This window comes from Triticum dicoccoides, chromosome 1B, assembly GCF_002162155.2.
Source record: "Triticum dicoccoides isolate Atlit2015 ecotype Zavitan chromosome 1B, WEW_v2.0, whole genome shotgun sequence".
Taxonomy (NCBI): Eukaryota; Viridiplantae; Streptophyta; class Magnoliopsida; order Poales; family Poaceae; genus Triticum; species Triticum dicoccoides.
In genome coordinates, this window is record NC_041381.1 from 42,554,757 (window position 1) to 42,570,305 (window position 15,549).

General features: G+C 47.3%; 1 protein-coding gene across 1 annotated transcript; it reads right to left on the reverse strand.

Moving 5' to 3' along the window:
- Window positions 1–4,482: 4,482 nt before the first annotated feature.
- On the reverse strand, window positions 4,483–13,547 carry LOC119317992 (UPF0481 protein At3g47200-like). The gene is made up of 3 exons (XM_037592500.1): window positions 13,412–13,547; window positions 9,405–9,496; window positions 4,483–6,464 (listed from the first exon to the last, which is right to left on the reverse strand). Exons 1-3 carry the CDS (start codon window positions 13,504–13,506, stop codon window positions 5,053–5,055), a joined length of 1,599 nt encoding a protein of 532 aa, XP_037448397.1. The 5' UTR covers window positions 13,507–13,547; the 3' UTR covers window positions 4,483–5,052.
- Window positions 13,548–15,549: the final 2,002 nt, after the last annotated feature.

Below are 15,549 nucleotides of genomic sequence, written 5' to 3' on the forward strand. Positions count from 1 at the left end.
TAGAAGCATGAATTTTTTTAATACGTGAACAAATAATTGAAATCTGGTATAATTTCTGAATGTCGAAAGTTTTGAAAAAACTTGTGTAGTGAGAACAATTTTTAAATTTTGAGAATATTTTGTTCGAAAATTGAACATTTTTTGAAAACATGAACGCTTTGGACTTTGTGAATAATTTTTTAAAGCACAAACATTTTTTGAACCCTCAGAACAAATTATAAAACGGAGAAATTTTTTGAAAAATCCTTAAAAATTTTGGAAGCCTGAATTTTTATTCAATACATGAAGAAAAAATTGAAATCCGGTACATTTTCTTCATTTGGAAAGTTTTGAAATTTTTCATGTAGTGAGAACAATTTTTGAATTTTAAGGACATTTTTTAAAAAGTTAACATTTTTGGAAACACAAACAAAACTTGAATATTTTGAAATAAGTTTGAAAAAAAGAGAAGAAAATAAAAATAATTGGAAAAGCAAAGAAAGAAAATTTGTTGAAAAGAGAAATTAACTTGAAAAGGAAAACTGAAAGAAAACAAAAGGTAACGAAAAGAAAAAGAAAAAATTAGCAGAAAAGGGAAGAAGAAAAAAAACAGAAAGGGTAAAAAAAGAAAAAAAGGAAACAAACAGTTCAGGAACCTTCTAGATGGTTCCCAAAATCAGAAAGAACCAGCTAGGAACGCTCTGGAAGGATCCCAAAACCGGGACCTGTAGGTGCCCTAAAGATGGGCTGGCCCAAATCGCTCACTAGTCGCATCCCCTTGTGCGTTCGGTTGACACTTTGCCGCAACGTGCGGCAAATAGGAAATTTCATGCTCTAGTTCCCTGACATGCCCGCGAGAATGGATTCGCATAGAAACACATGACATCTCAACAAATGGATTTGGTCTGTCTGTTAACACGCGTTTTTTCCTTCCGCGAGAGGCATGTCCATGCCTTTCGAAAACGAAAAAAAGTGTTTTCTCTTCTTTTTTTTCTTTCGTGAGAATCACGATTTTGCTTCTGTAAGAGGCATAGTTTTGTTTCAGCGAGAGGCACGGACGTGCCTCTCAAAAAGGAAAAAACGCGTTTTCTTTTCTTTTTTCCTTTCACGAGAGGCACGGTTTTACTTTCGCGTGAGGCACGAATTTGCTTCCGCGAGAGGCACGGACGTGCCTCTCGGAAATGGCTTTCGAAAAGGGAATGCTCCCGGTGTGTTATTTTCATTCAGCACTTGTCGCAACCTGAGAAGGTGAAAGCGACTTTTGCAAAAAGTGCTCCTCAACTCGTGATTTCGGTTCCTATATGACACTTATTACATCCAAGCGCTTAACAATCACTCAACGCAGATCCCTATTGGGCTGACCCATGTAGCGAACATTACCTTAGCTTTATTGTTTTTTTCTCTTGTTTTTTATTTTTTTCATATAGCTTTTCTAGGGAAAGAATTAAATATTTTTGTTAAGAAAACCTATTTCTCTCAAATTCAGAACATGTTTTTAAATTTTGTATGAAGAGTTTTTTTCTAAAACACAAATAGTTTTTGTAAAAACTGAATATTTGTTTGAATTTGTGAACAATTTTTTATAAGAATGCAATTTTTTGAAAATTTAGGAATAGTTTTTGAAATATTCATGTTTTTCTTAAAAAGGAAAAAAGCATGCAAATGGTAGAAAAAACAACAGCGATAAAACCTGGAAAGGACCATTCCCTTCTAGAAGGTTCTTAGAACCAGTAAAAACCAGACAAGAAGGTATCTCTACTCCTAATGTCTAAGCAGATAGTCTCGCCTCACTCCGATTAATCCTCCCAACCGTTTTTTATGCCACCAACACATTTAAACCGGATGTTACCCACAATCTATTTAAACCGATTTTATCTACCAATAAGATCAATTTTCGGTAGTATTTGGTAACTTTTATATGGAAAGTAATAAATCATGATCAATCTTTAATCAATTTCTGAAGACAAAATCTCTACTTGATGAGCTTATAGTTTTTGTTCCATGGTTTTATTTCGTCTGGTTTATTTTCGTCTGCTTTAGTAAAGATTCCATTTGGTTTATTTTTTGTTTTATTTTGTCTGGTTTATTTTCATCTGGTTTAGTAAAGATTTCGTTTAGTAAAGACGTTGTGGCCGGCTAGGGACAGAGCTCCAAATCTGATCAGTGGAGGGACATGGCCGCGCGAGGGCACGAGGAGGCCCGGAGGCAGCCGCCGGACCAGCCATCGGCCGCGAGAGGGGGGTCACACGACGCCATGGGAGGGGCTCGGGGTGCTCGCGATGTGCGCCAGATCCGCCCCGGCAGACCCTCTGGCGACGCGTGAGAGGGCAGCGGCTAGGGTTCGCCTGTGTTGCCCGTGGAGGAGGGCGACGCGGGGGTCAGGTCGGGTCTTCTCTTTCCGGTTTCGAACTTTCAAAGGGCAAGACTCTATATTAGTAGTTTCTAAGACCTTTTTATGCCTTTTCATGTTTTTTCTATGTTTTTGGTAATTGGGGTTCCATGAGTTTTGGTTGACTAGACTTTTCTTTTTTGAAGTGGATTAGACTAGACTTGTATTTGTAAACAAAAAAATAGACCTTAAATGTTCGCGCCGCCGGCTAAGGTCAATTCCCGGATCCGCCAATACAATAGGGGTGCATACATAATACATGCGAAGCAAATTGTCATTGACGCAGGAACCTACATGATTAAACTATATAAGAGCAGAAGCAAATTAACATCTATTTTACTGGCTAGCTTACCTCTGCCACGGCCACATACTTACTTCTTTTTAGGGAGAATGTGTCGGCCGAGCGCAAAATCTCTTTTACCGGTTCAGGTAGCTACCGGTGAAGCATCGACCGGTCATTTTGCTCGTGATTCGTGCTGTGGTAGCCCACATCCAATGTATAAGAGTGTATTTGTGGCACCTAATGTTTTGTATATAGTCAAATCAAGTCAGATGAATAGTGTCTATGCCAGTACTTTTTGCAGTGGCATGTACGTATGCATGCAATGTCTCTCCCCTCTCCCTCTTCCAAACAAATCCATGCATTTTATTTCTGTTTACATATTTGGATGGCCAATATTTTTTACAGTAATGCTCTATGATTTAATTTTTTCATATATTCAAATTCCTGAACATAAAATCTTTAGAATAAGACCAATCTTGAATATATTTAAACTAGTTTAATTTTTACTATTTCAATCATATCAAAATATTAATTTCACTCATTTCAAATTTCAATTTTCAAAATAATTGAAACCACTTTTCTGGATATAGTTTTCTTAAGTTGTTGAAACCAGTTTGTGTGAAATTGAATAATTCAAATACATTGTATCAGTTTTCTAAAATGAGTGAAATGATTATTTTTGTGAAACTCCTTATTTCAGTGTGTATTTTTTGAGTGTAACGTGTTTTCTGAAACTAGTGAAATGAGTGGAATCTATCTTTTGTATCAAGTGAAATCACTTTTTTGAAACAAGTGAAATATGGTATTCCATTTGAGTGAGTGCAATATGTTTTCGAAATTTAGTTTCTTGAAATATTATATACCAGCATTTTCATTTGAGTGAGTGTAATATGTTTTCTGAAATTAGTTTCTTGAAATCATTGTTTGAATGAGCGGAATCATTTTTTAAATGAGTGAAACCTAATTTTTGAAACGAGCAAAAGCTGTTTTATGAAGCGAGCAGATTTGTTTTTTGAATTGAGCGATATCGGGTTTTTTGAAATACTTGAAATGAGTTATTCGAAACGAGTGAAATCAAATGAGTGAAGTTTGTTTTATGAAATGATTTAAGTTTATTTTTATTTGACATATACCAGCTTCTTGAAACAAGATTATTTTTTTATTTGTAATGAGTTAAATTAGCTTTTGAAAATTATTGTAACATGTTTTTCTTTCAATAGAAACAACTGAAATCCATTGTATCAAATGAGTGAAATCATTTGTTTGATGGAATCAGTGAAATTGGTTTTTTGAAATGTGTGAAATAAATTTTGGAATGATTGGAATCCATCATTTTGAATAGGCCTAAATCCATCTTTTGAAAGTGAGTGAAATATGTTTTTTTCAAATGAGTGAATTAGCAAAACTTCAAAAACACTTTTATGAAATAACGTAACAATCTTATGTTTTGTGAAAGTGATTTCAAAGATTATTGAAATATATGAAATAAAAAGGTAGTCCGAATATATCCAAAATTGATCTTCATCCGAAGATCTTGTCACCATGAATTCAAATATATAAAAAGTTTCAAAAATGGACATTTGGCTTAAATCATGTCAATCATTTAAAAAATGAAGATGAAATAAAATGCATGTCATTATGTGGGGAGAAACAATGCATGCATGTGCAGTCACTCCCTCTCTCTCTTCTCTGGCAAAAAGCTGACATGCAGGATGTATTCTCGAGTATTGTTGTTGGAAAGGATTCCTTTGTTTATACCTAACCAGCTGCACCAATCTTGATGAATTTAACGAATGATGGATTCTTCACTGGTACATATCGGTTCTGGTAATAAAACTTAGTCGGTCGGCCGAGCCTCTAAAAAAGCTCAAACCTAACCCGGGTTTGAATTAACAAACATCAACCGACCATGATTACAACACAGCAGATACAAAGTAAAGAAACAAGAAACAACAAAAATATAGAGATACAGAGAGCTGTAGCAGCTTATAACCTAGTAGTGAACCAGGCAAACACAAGATAGTAATAGGAGCCTAGCCAAAATCACCAAGGCCAATACACCAAGAGCAGTAGCCACACCAGCAGCAGAGTGAGGGGCAGCAAGACACCAACATCGGCAGCCAACACCTCCTTGCCTACTCCTGGAGAATATACCAAGACCGACAAACCAATCGCTTCTACCTCTGAAGAGGACCACTATCCTCTCGCCCTGGCTCGAAGGGCACCGTATCGTTGGAAGGCAGAGTACTGCTGACTGGACAATGTCGATTGGCAGCCCGGGCATTAGGGAGCAGAGCACCACCTCCGCGGGTTCCCACGACCTCACCACCAACTGGGCAACCACACATCTAGACTCAAGCTGAAGAGCGCCATGCATCCAACAGGGTGAGTGGCCACACCCTTACTTGGGAGGCTTGAAGTAGGCGTAGACAGCGAAGAATGTCTGCAGCACGGAAAAGGCTAACAGGAGCAGGGCCGCAAGCACCGACATGGTCACCCAGGGATTGCTGAAGTAGTTGCGTGCAAGCGCCGCACGCCACTTGTGCCGCCTGAGGTTCCTGTACCTATTCACAGCATCCATCAGGCCGAGCAGGTAGTTGTCGGCGGACCAGTGCACCTGCCCGACGACATCGCTGAAGAATCGCCAGGCGACCCTTCTGCTGTTGAGATGGCTGACGAGGACGCCGTGCAGGTCCAGGATCCTCATGTCCTCCGCCGAGGTGATGAGGCAGTCCATGAAGACGGCGTAGGTGGAGACGTCCCGCGGGGTGTCCGGATAGGTCTGCTCGAACGCGATCAGGTTCCGGAACAGCGACTCGCTCGAGTCGTTGAGCTCCAGCTGCGGGATCTCCAGGACGCCCTGGGCGAACCTCACGTCCATGAAGCTCGTAGCGTTCTTTCTCTTCCGGAACCGGACCCCTGCCTCCTCAAGCTCCTTGGCGCACGGGATCCACTGTGGGAGCTCCGAGAGCAGCTCGTCGCTTCGGCGGCGGCGAGAATGTTGCTGGCGCTCACTCGTCGCCGGTAAGGTGACGGAGAGGTAGAAGAGGTGCAGCAGGTGGTGCACGTCATCGCAAGCAATGGGTGAGCGGTGCAGCCTTTGGGGACGAAGAGGCCGGAAAAGTCTGAGGCTGCCGGTCACGAGGAGCTCTTCGGGCTCGTCCTCGTTCCTCAGCTGCTGAAAGAGCTCCCGGACCACGAAGAACGGTATCTGGTTCTCCAGCAGCAGCAAGTCGTGTGTCACGAACTGCCACACAAAGCACCTGCCGTAGACCTGAGTCCAGTCCTCATCGTCTTCCTCCTCGTCGAACCCTAAACCAGCCTCTTCCATTTTCGCGAGGCGCGCGTATTTGAGCAAGCGATGTAGGATGAAGGAGCCGTCGAGCAGCATCATCTCTGCCACCTTATTTTCTTGGAGGTTGGGTTGAGAGTAGGAAGCCCGAATTCGAGGCATGCGGCGTTTCATGCTCGTTAAACATCCGTCCAGTAGCACCAGAGTCCTGGCAGGTTCCAAGAGGCTCTTGTGTCGGGTGATGAGCTGCCGCACACAGCTCCATTTGTATCCTTCCATCTTCAGCAAGCTTTCCCTGTCCTGAATTGCCCACCGACGATAAATCTTGGGCCCGCCCAGACGAACAGCAACCGGTTCATATTCTCCGCCGGGGTTATGATCCATGTTTTTAAGTTCCTCGGGAACAACGTACATGATGGGTTGCTGGTGCTTCGAGTCACCGTGTTCTGCAGGAGCTGCGCTGCACAACTGCTCCAACATTTTCATCAAATAGCCCGGACCTACATGGACGTCGCCATTTCCTGAGAAGAATCAATAAACATTATAATTGTAAGTTTCTCTCCGTTCTTTCTAAAATTGAGGCAAAAGATCTTTCTTCCCTTCTCTCATCATTAACTAACATGGAGTTTGAATATAACAAACTAAAAAGATATGATGACAAACTAAATTGGCAAAAATGAGTTGATAAATTATATTTGTGTTCTTTAGTAGTACTACCTCCGTCCTGGTTTATTGGTCCCCATTGTATTCTGTGTTAAATTTTGACCCAAAAAATGACTAACAAAATGTTAATGCATGTCAACAAAAATTATATCATTGGATTCGTATTTGAACATAGTTTGCAATGATATAATTTTTATGACATGCGTGGACATTTTGTTAGTTAAATTTATAGTTAAAATTTAGCATGGAATACAATGGGGACCAATAAACCAGGATGGAGATAGTATATGTTTAGGCCTTATCTAAGTAAAGGAAAGGAATTTCAAACCTCAGGGTGCCCAAACTCGATCCCGAACATAGAGGTTATTGGTAGTTTGACTGTGAAAAATGCAAACAAAAGTGGGGCAGGAAACACCACTCCCTCTGATCAGAAATACTTGTCAGGAAAATGGATGTCTCTAGATGTATTTTAATGTTTTTGAGTGTGTGCCCAAAAAGACTAGGCAGCCAACGTTTGCTCACTAGCTGTGTCCAGCTAATTAACTAAAGTTAACATTTCAGCCAGTCCCACCTATCAGCATTCTCTCCACTCTCTTCACCGCCACCAGTGACCAGCACCTCACATCGCCTTCAACAGCCGTCTCACAACAGACGTGTACACCCTCCCTCGCGTCGTCCCCCGGGGGTGACTCGGGGGCGACCCAGATCCCGGTCGCCGCTACCCCCGTTTCCTCGCCTCTCCCCTTGCCGCTGCCGGAGGCAGCCACTGGCAACCCCGTGTGGACGTCGATGAGGGTGGCGGCAAGGTCTTCGGTCGCGCTTCCCACTGGAATCGGACCTAGGTTCCAGGCAACGGCCTGGTGGGGTGCGCGGCGTCGTCCCGGCGGCGGGCGGCGGCCGCTGGAGTTGGGGCCGCCTTCCCTCGGCTGCATGGGTGGTGAGGCGGTGGTGGATTTGGGCGTCGTGCGTCGGGGCCCCCGCGCCGCTCTGCGCCAGATCTGAAGACGGTGTCCTGATGTTTGCAGCAGCCTCCTCCTCGTCAGTTTCGACCCGATCTGGTCGTTGGCTGCGTGGATGTGGCGTGGGGTGCTCTGGATCGGGGTAACCCCTTGGCCTCCGGCGGTGGCGGAGGCCACCTCGTCGGCGGCGCCTTGGGCGCTGCTCTCCTTCCTGAAGGCGGCGTTGAGGTTCACCTCCCCCTCCTCCCCCTTCCCCTGCACCCGGGTGAAAGCCCACAACTTTGGTTTGGGCGGCGGCGGCGGCGCCATGGCGGCGTCGTTACCTTCTTGAAGGCGCCGCTTTGGGTCTGTGGGGAGGCGGGTAGGCTGCTGCATGCTTTGGGTGCTCCCGGCGGCGGCGTTTTCTCCTTCCGGTGGTGACTCTTCACCATGGATGACCGGTTCCCTCCTATGGCCGCCGTGCTCTCCCCCGTGTGGTCCTTTCTGTCCGGCAGATCGACGCCCACGGCCTGGGCAAGAGGGGATAGTGGTCCTCTCTTCGGCGACTAGGTCGTGACGGTGGTTCTGAGATGGTGGTCGTGGTGAGATCTGGTTCTTCCTGGTGGCCGTGTTGCTCAATCAATGGCGTGTCTTCGTGGGACGCCTCTGGTCCTTGCCTTGCGTCAACGACTTGCTTCAATTGTGGGTGGCTGCTTGTGTTTGATGTTGCTTGCTCGGGTGGTCGCGCCCATTGCCTCCGCCGGCCTGACATATATGTCGAACTTGCTCTCGGGAAGCAGTTCCTCCTTGTCGTCGGCGCCGCATCCCTCAAGCCTGTGCGTGAAGACTTGGCCCCATGGTGGTGGCTTTCAATCTTGTTGGCTTTGGGTGCAAGTTGTTCCCTTTCGGTGGCGTGACTCTCCTCAAGAACTTAGATCTTCAAGTTGTAGCCTTCTTTATGTTCGTTGCGTTTGTGCTTTCCTTGCACTCCTTGTATTGGCCGTTTCAGGGTTGCATCCCTGCCGTCTTTTCTTTCCTTGTTGTATGGTCTGTTGTCGTTGTAATCCTGGCCGGTTGATGGCTTTGTTAATTCAAAGCCGGGCTATGCTCGAACCCTTCTCGAGCTCGGGCTGTGCCTTTTCTCTAAAAAAACAGCCGTCTCACACTCCGTTGGGTCCCACCGCCTACTCCATCAGCACGCCACGGATAGTGCAACAGCGGCATGCACAATGAAGGAGGTATTAGTGGCATGACTTTTTTATTTTTCTGTTATTGCGTGTGTGTGTTCACGCCTCAACATAAGACTACATACAAAGGATTTGTGGTATATATTTTTTTCATTATTACAACTTATCATTTTGTCTTCCCTCGACTCAGGTCTCATGTCCTACTTGGTGCTCCGATGGCTGGGACAAGGAGGAGGGGTATTCGACAAGAAGGCGCGGACTAAAATTCACCCTACATTTTTTTAACCATTTTCAGGTATAATAAGTACAAAAGAAATCTACGTTTCCCCTAAAAAGTATTCCCTTAGTCCTAAAATAAGTGACCCAGCTTTGTACAGTCGCTTATTTTAGTATGGAGGGAGTAAGTGATTTAGTTTTTACATACTTTTTATCCTGATTAACATGGAATTTTTAACCCTCAAAGTTGAGCAAATGGATGATTCCCCACCAATTTGATCGATCTCAATCAACGTGCCAACTTGTAGTAGTATAGTTATCCCCATGGCAGGAAAAAGGACATCATGCATAGTGGATTTGAGATTAATTAGAACTCTTGAACTATATTAGCCCTCTGACAAAGCTAGTAAAATATCCACTTATATTTGGGTAAAATGGGATGGAGAAGGTTATGTACCTGGATCTCTTGTATGCGTTCGGAGGTTGCTGGAGAGGGCACCATTAAGTTCAGGGTGTTCTTGTGCTGGCAGTGAAAACTTAATCACGTCTCTGCAAAATTAACATAAAAAACCTGCAAAAAATTAACAATGAAATAATGTAGCATTATGATTAAAATAACGCTAACGTTGCTAACATGATTGTCGATGGCAATGTTGGTAACTACTTATAGACAAAGGAGGGCCTGCGTCAATGGGACCCAATTTCCCCTATATTGTGAAACAATGTGTGCCTAACATGCTAGCTTAGCTATGCTCGTCGAACATGTTCAAGTGGGTTGTCAAATGAGCGGGGTGATCGTGATACCTCACCTAGTTGATGGTTGCACGTTCTTTCTACAATATGTTGATGATACTACTCTTTATGATCCATGATCTGAAAAATGAAAATAAACTGGAGCTATGCGGTTTTGAGCAGTTTTCTGTGTTTATTAATACACATTTCCGTAAGAGTCAACCTTTTGTTTTCCTTTGATGTGGCACGAGAAGCCTACCAGTATTATAACGCAGTGTAGGTGGCCTCAAATTTATATGCATCCTGAGAGAGTGCATAATATTTATAGAGTGTGCATAATATTTATGTCAAATAATTGTAGGGTATCATTAAAAAAAATCTTCTCATATCTTGCTGATGACAATGGCCTTATGCTAAGCTCTTTGGCCATCCAGGAATGATGTGGTTTTTGGGAAATAAAAATGCTTCTCTGGCTATAAGCTATCCAGGAAAAATGTGCTCTTTGACAAAAATAATAATAATAATAACGAGAGTGTGCATAATATTTTTTAATTGTGACGCCATGTTAGTGGCGTCGACCCCTCATGCTATAAATGTGGTTTTAGAATGCCAGTACTAGCGTTTTCTGCACTAGTGCTAGGGAGATGCACCCGCGGCCGCGCTCTCGTCATCAATGAGGGCGGCCATGGCTCCTCTTCCTCCCGCCTCGTCAAGCCAAATACGGAGTCGGGGCTGGTCGCTGTGAAGAGCGAGCACGACGACATGGCCGCCGCCGCCGACGAGGCCGCACTCAAGTGGGCGTGCGAGGACTACGTCAAACTGGAGATGAAACGCCAGCGTCGCACCCTCGAGGAGATCGCAGCCCGGCGCCGTGGCCGCGACGAGGGCGGCTTCACCGTCCTCGAGGACAGTGACGACGACGCACCACCGCCGCCAACCAAACCCGGACGCCAAGGCGATGCAGGCGAGGGGTGCAGCAACGACGACGGCGTGAAGAAGGAGGCCAACGACGGCGGCGACGACTACAGCGCCTTCGGCGCGTTCTTCGTCCTGTAGGAGGGGCGGCAGAAGGCGGCGCAGTCATTTTTATTTATGTCTTTAGTTTTGAATTATGTTTTAAATCTTTTATGTAGAAAAAATCACTGAAATCGCCTCATATGTGTCGAATTTGACCGAATTTTGTCGTGTTTGGACGATTTTGGCCGAGTTTATTTTTCAAAAGAACGACGCCTGAGTTGGGCTTGGGGCGGAGGTTGGGAATTCGACTACCCCCAAGCCTAAAATATTGCCGGCGCGTCCCTAGGTGGCGATATTTTAGGCGCCTGGGGGCCGAACGGCTGGAGAGCATCTCCAGCCGCGCCCCCAACACGGCTTCCCAGGCAATTTTTTTGCGCCGCGCCAAGATAACGGCCCAGTCGCGCCCCCAGGAACCCGTTTTTCGCCGGCTTGGGCCGAAATCAGCGCCAGTGGACCCAGGCCGAACCCGGCGCGCTGGGGGGCGCCGGGGCGAGTGGTTTTGGCGCGAAAGAGTCGTGGGCCCGCCGAGTCAGCGAGACGGCCGCTTCGTCGCCCTCATCGCCTCGGTTCCCACAGGAATCAATGCCAAGGCTGATGCGCTGCCGCCGCCGGTCAGCCTTGCCATTGATTCCTCATCGCAGGCGGCGCGTCACGGGGCGGCGCAGCGACGCCTCCCCTCCCGCCACGTGTACACACGGACGCGGCTATATAAGCCCGTGGCCTCCCTCGCCTCTGGCCACACCAGCCCTAGCCCATCGACCACCGCCGAGTTCTTCCTCTCCCGTGCGCAGCCGCCGACACTTCTTCCCACCCTCTCCCTCACTCCCAAGCCCGATGGTCGCGCATTTCCCCGGCGACGTGGCGGCGGCCAACGGCTTCGGCCGCCGCTCGCTTCACGAGTGGGAGGAGTGGCTCCTGTTCGAGGCGAACATCCCGGCGCCACCGGACATGCGCGCCGGACCGACGGGGTGGAGACTCAGCAACGGGGGTGTGCCCATTCCCCCGGTGCCCGACGTCGAGGCGCGCCCCGCCTACTTCCCCGCCGAGATCGACCGCATGCGAGACTCCTTCACAGAGGAGCAACTCGCCCTCCTCTAGTATGCCACCGACAACCACGCGGCATGGGCGGCGTACTTCCAGCGCCGCTAGGAGCAGAGGCTGGCGTCCACCAACGGGGCGCCGGTGGTGGGCGGCGTCAAGAACAGCAAGGGGCGCCGCGTGTGGTGGGACGCCCTCGGCCGCACGCTCGACGGCATGCTGTCGTACCTCGAGGGCGGCAACGAACCGCCGCTGGCATACCCTGCCACGGCGAACCGGCGTGGCATGCAATGGATGCCCAGGAGGTTCGATTCCTCCTCGACTTCCTCCTCGCACTCCTCCTCCCATTCTTCTTCCCACTCCTCCGGCTTGCCGGCGTTGCTCGGCGTCAAGGCCGAGCCCGCAGCAGAGACGCCGCTCCGTCGGCGCACTTGCAGCGCCAGCATCGTCATAAACGAGGGCGGCCGGTGCGCCTCCTCATCGGCTCCTCTGCGCTTCGTCAAACCAAAGACAGAGTCGGGGCTTGCGGCCATGAAAATGGAGCCGGGGCTCCCTGCCGTGAAGACGGAGCACGGCGACGTGGAGCTCGACGAGGAGGCAGCCCTGAAATGGGCACGCGACGACTATCTCAAGATGGAGATGGAGCGCCAGCGCGCCGCCCTGCAGCGCTACGAACAGTGCCGTCGGGGCCGCGACGAAGGAGGCGTCGTCGTCCTCGACGACGGCGACGACGACGACGCGCCACCACCGCCACCGGTCCGCCATGGCGACGCCGGGCAGGGGTCCAGTAGGGGCGGCCGCGTCAAGGAGGAGAAGGCCGACGACGACGACGACGCGCCACCACCGCCACCGGTCTGCCATGGCGACGCCGGGCAGGGGTCCAGCAGGGGCGGCCGCGTCAAGGAGGAGAAGGCCTACGATGACGACGACCACGAGGATGGCGGTGACTACGCCGCGTTCAACGACTTCTTCGCCCCTTAGTTTTGGCCTTTCTTTTAGATAAATTTGTTATGTAAATTGTCAAACATGTCTAATATATTATGCCAAGTTTGCCGAATTTTAGCCGAGTTTAGCCGAACTCTGCTGAATGTTTTTTTTAACTTAGACGGTGTCCGGGGGCGGCCCTGGGGTCGGCGACTGGAAATCCACTCGCCCCCAGGCCGATCTCTTGCGCCGGCTCATCCTCAGGCGGTGATTTTACGCGCCCCTGGGGGATCGAATGGCTGGAGATGCTCTTAGGGACTCAACTCCCCCGACGTGCGGCAGGATACAGTTGGGTCACTGATATGTGGGCCATCCGGCTGACGGGCCCACATGTCAGTGACCGAACTGCACACTGCAGTACGTCAGACGATCCCTGTCCGCTCTTAGGGGCTAGTACAAGGGCACGGCAACACCGGAAATGATGCACTGCCCTCCAGAGGCATGGAGGGATGGTCGGGACGACAACACATGGACGGTGATGGCGGTTCAGGAAGGACAGGGCATCAAGGCGGCCCGGCAGCATCGTCGGCCATGAGCCGCGGAAGATGGCCGAGTGGACCAGGGTTAGAGGGCAGCGCAAGTGGCCAGGACGGTGGTAGCTTGTACAAAATCGGAGCTGTGGAGTCGACCGTGTGGGAAGCGCAGTAGTATATATACTTATATTCTTTCAAGTGAAGGTCAGTGTCGACTAACCCGTTGTTACGATGAAGCCCGGTGTTGAGTACCTCAAACTGAGGCTCGCTCCTCGTGTCGCCGCCGCCATCGCCGTGGGAGCTAGAGTCGCTCATGATGCTCCGAGCTTAGGGAGGAAGAGGAACTGAGGACTGTGTCTGGGTGGGATTTCTCTCCGTGATCTTGATCCGGTCTTCCTTTTAACACCGACACGTCTGCTTGTGGGTTGCTTTTCTTTTTCAAGTGAGGAAGCATCTCTGCTTTGCTCGGTCGGTCGTCGAGTCTTTGTGGCAGGCCCATAGGCTGCCTGGACATCATCCAATGCACCCAAGAAGAAGAGAAAAGGAAAAGGCGGTCCTCGAAGGACAGAGAGTAATTAGCACCTGATTAACCACCGTCTCTCCTTTATGCTACTACTCAAAGAAAAACCACCATGTCCTTTTAATGGTTGTGCAAGTCACCTTCATTCTTTCTTTCAGCTGCTCTGAAACTTCATCTTCTGGAGGCCAACTCTTTGTATTTCATCTACTCATGTTAGTTCTGCCAAGTCTAAATATGACTTCTAAACTCGTTTTCAGCCTTAGCTAGCTTTATTTAATCTTGTGTGTTTCTTTGCTACTTTTCTTTCAGTGATAAAGTGCTTTGTTACTTTAATTTAGAGTGGTAGCAAAGAAAGGAATCATTTGTGCAGGCTGTACTGAACCGTGGCATAGGTAGCCAACAAGCCAGGCGCTGTCAAATTGTTGGAGGGATTATTATTATTATTATTATTATTATTATTATTATTATTATTATTATTATTATTATCTTTCGGTGGTCTATAAGTCCTTCTGATGTACTACCTATGTAACTTAAAAACGTTTTTGACACCATGACAATGTCAAAAAACCTCTTATATTTTGATATGGTGGGAGTATGATTCTTACATGGCAACTGTAATATGTAGGAATATTACTGTAATCTGTATTAATTGATTACAATGAGCAGTCGGCAATTGGACGCCTTGTTTATGTTTCTTCAAAGAGCTTCAACATTCTCTCGGGCGGGGCATGTCGCCTTGTATAATTTTCACTCTGAAAGAACTTCAATAAGCTGGCAAAGCTTTACTTTATGAAACTAAGGGTGGTTTAATTTGCCTGAATCATCTCTCTGCAAGATGAATGATTTAGCTTCTTCTCTGTCTTTATGCTTTGCTACAACCGAATAAGTGAAAAGGCTCCATCAAAATGCACTGTAATCATCACTTTTAGCAAATCAAAAGAGCTCATTGCATACAAGTTCAGGAGATCTTTGCATCCAGAATATTCTATCTCGTGTACATTCTCAAATCTATCCAACCCATCCACACCTACGAGTCAAAATAAATACTCCCTCCGTCCCGAATTACTCGTCATGGAAATGGATCGAAAATTTCCGTGATAAGTAATTTTGGACGAGGGAGTATTTCCTCTGTTCATAAATATAAGATGTTCTAACTTCGTTTTAGTCAAATGTATACAGACATGTTTTAATGTGTTTGTTCATTCATTTCAATACATATGGAGTTCATATCTGAATATCCAAAACATCATATATTTGTGAACGGAGGGATTAGAATCGATAATCCAACACCAAACATCCACGTATTATTAAATCACAAAGGCACATGATATTTCATTGGAGAAGAGACTGGTTACGTTGACCTTTCATTCTCATGAACTGAAGTGGTTTGTTCAGTTTTCTTCTTCAACCATAATCCAAAAAAATCTATCTCCTTTACGCTATGTTTGGATGTACGCATTGGGAGGTAGTATTGACATTGGGCATTTGTAACTACCGAATGCCAGCGTTTGGATGTCTTTAGTGTTCGGTCGCGGAATTATAGCCGGATATTGGACACAGCCCACCAAGACTAGCGAGTCCCCGCGCGAATTCCTCGCCTCTCCGCTCCGTTTTCGGGTGAAATTGCCCAACCCCGCTCCCTTTACCTCTCCGTCCCTTCCCCAAAACAAAAAACAGAGCAGGCGCGCGGAGCTAGGAGAAGCGGTGTGGGTGGGTGCTCATCTCTCGACGTCTTCCGCCTTCTCTCCCGTCTCCGGTAGGTTTCCTCCATCTCCGCCGCCTTCCTTCTTCTCCCCTAAATCTGAATCTGGTAGGGTTTCTCCCTATGGTTCACCCCC

Excerpts from the sequence above, each read along its gene's own strand:
- LOC119317992 (XM_037592500.1), bottom strand. The coding sequence starts at position 13,506 with ATGAGCGACTCTAGCTCCCACGGCGATGGCGGCGGCGACACGAGGAGC. Across the intron at positions 9,497-13,411 it reads GGGCTTCATCGTAACAACGG|AGACGTGATTAAGTTTTCAC; the intron begins GTTAGTCGACAC and ends TTAATTTTGCAG. Across the intron at positions 6,465-9,404 it reads AACGCATACAAGAGATCCAG|GAAATGGCGACGTCCATGTA; the intron begins GTACATAACCTT and ends GATTCTTCTCAG.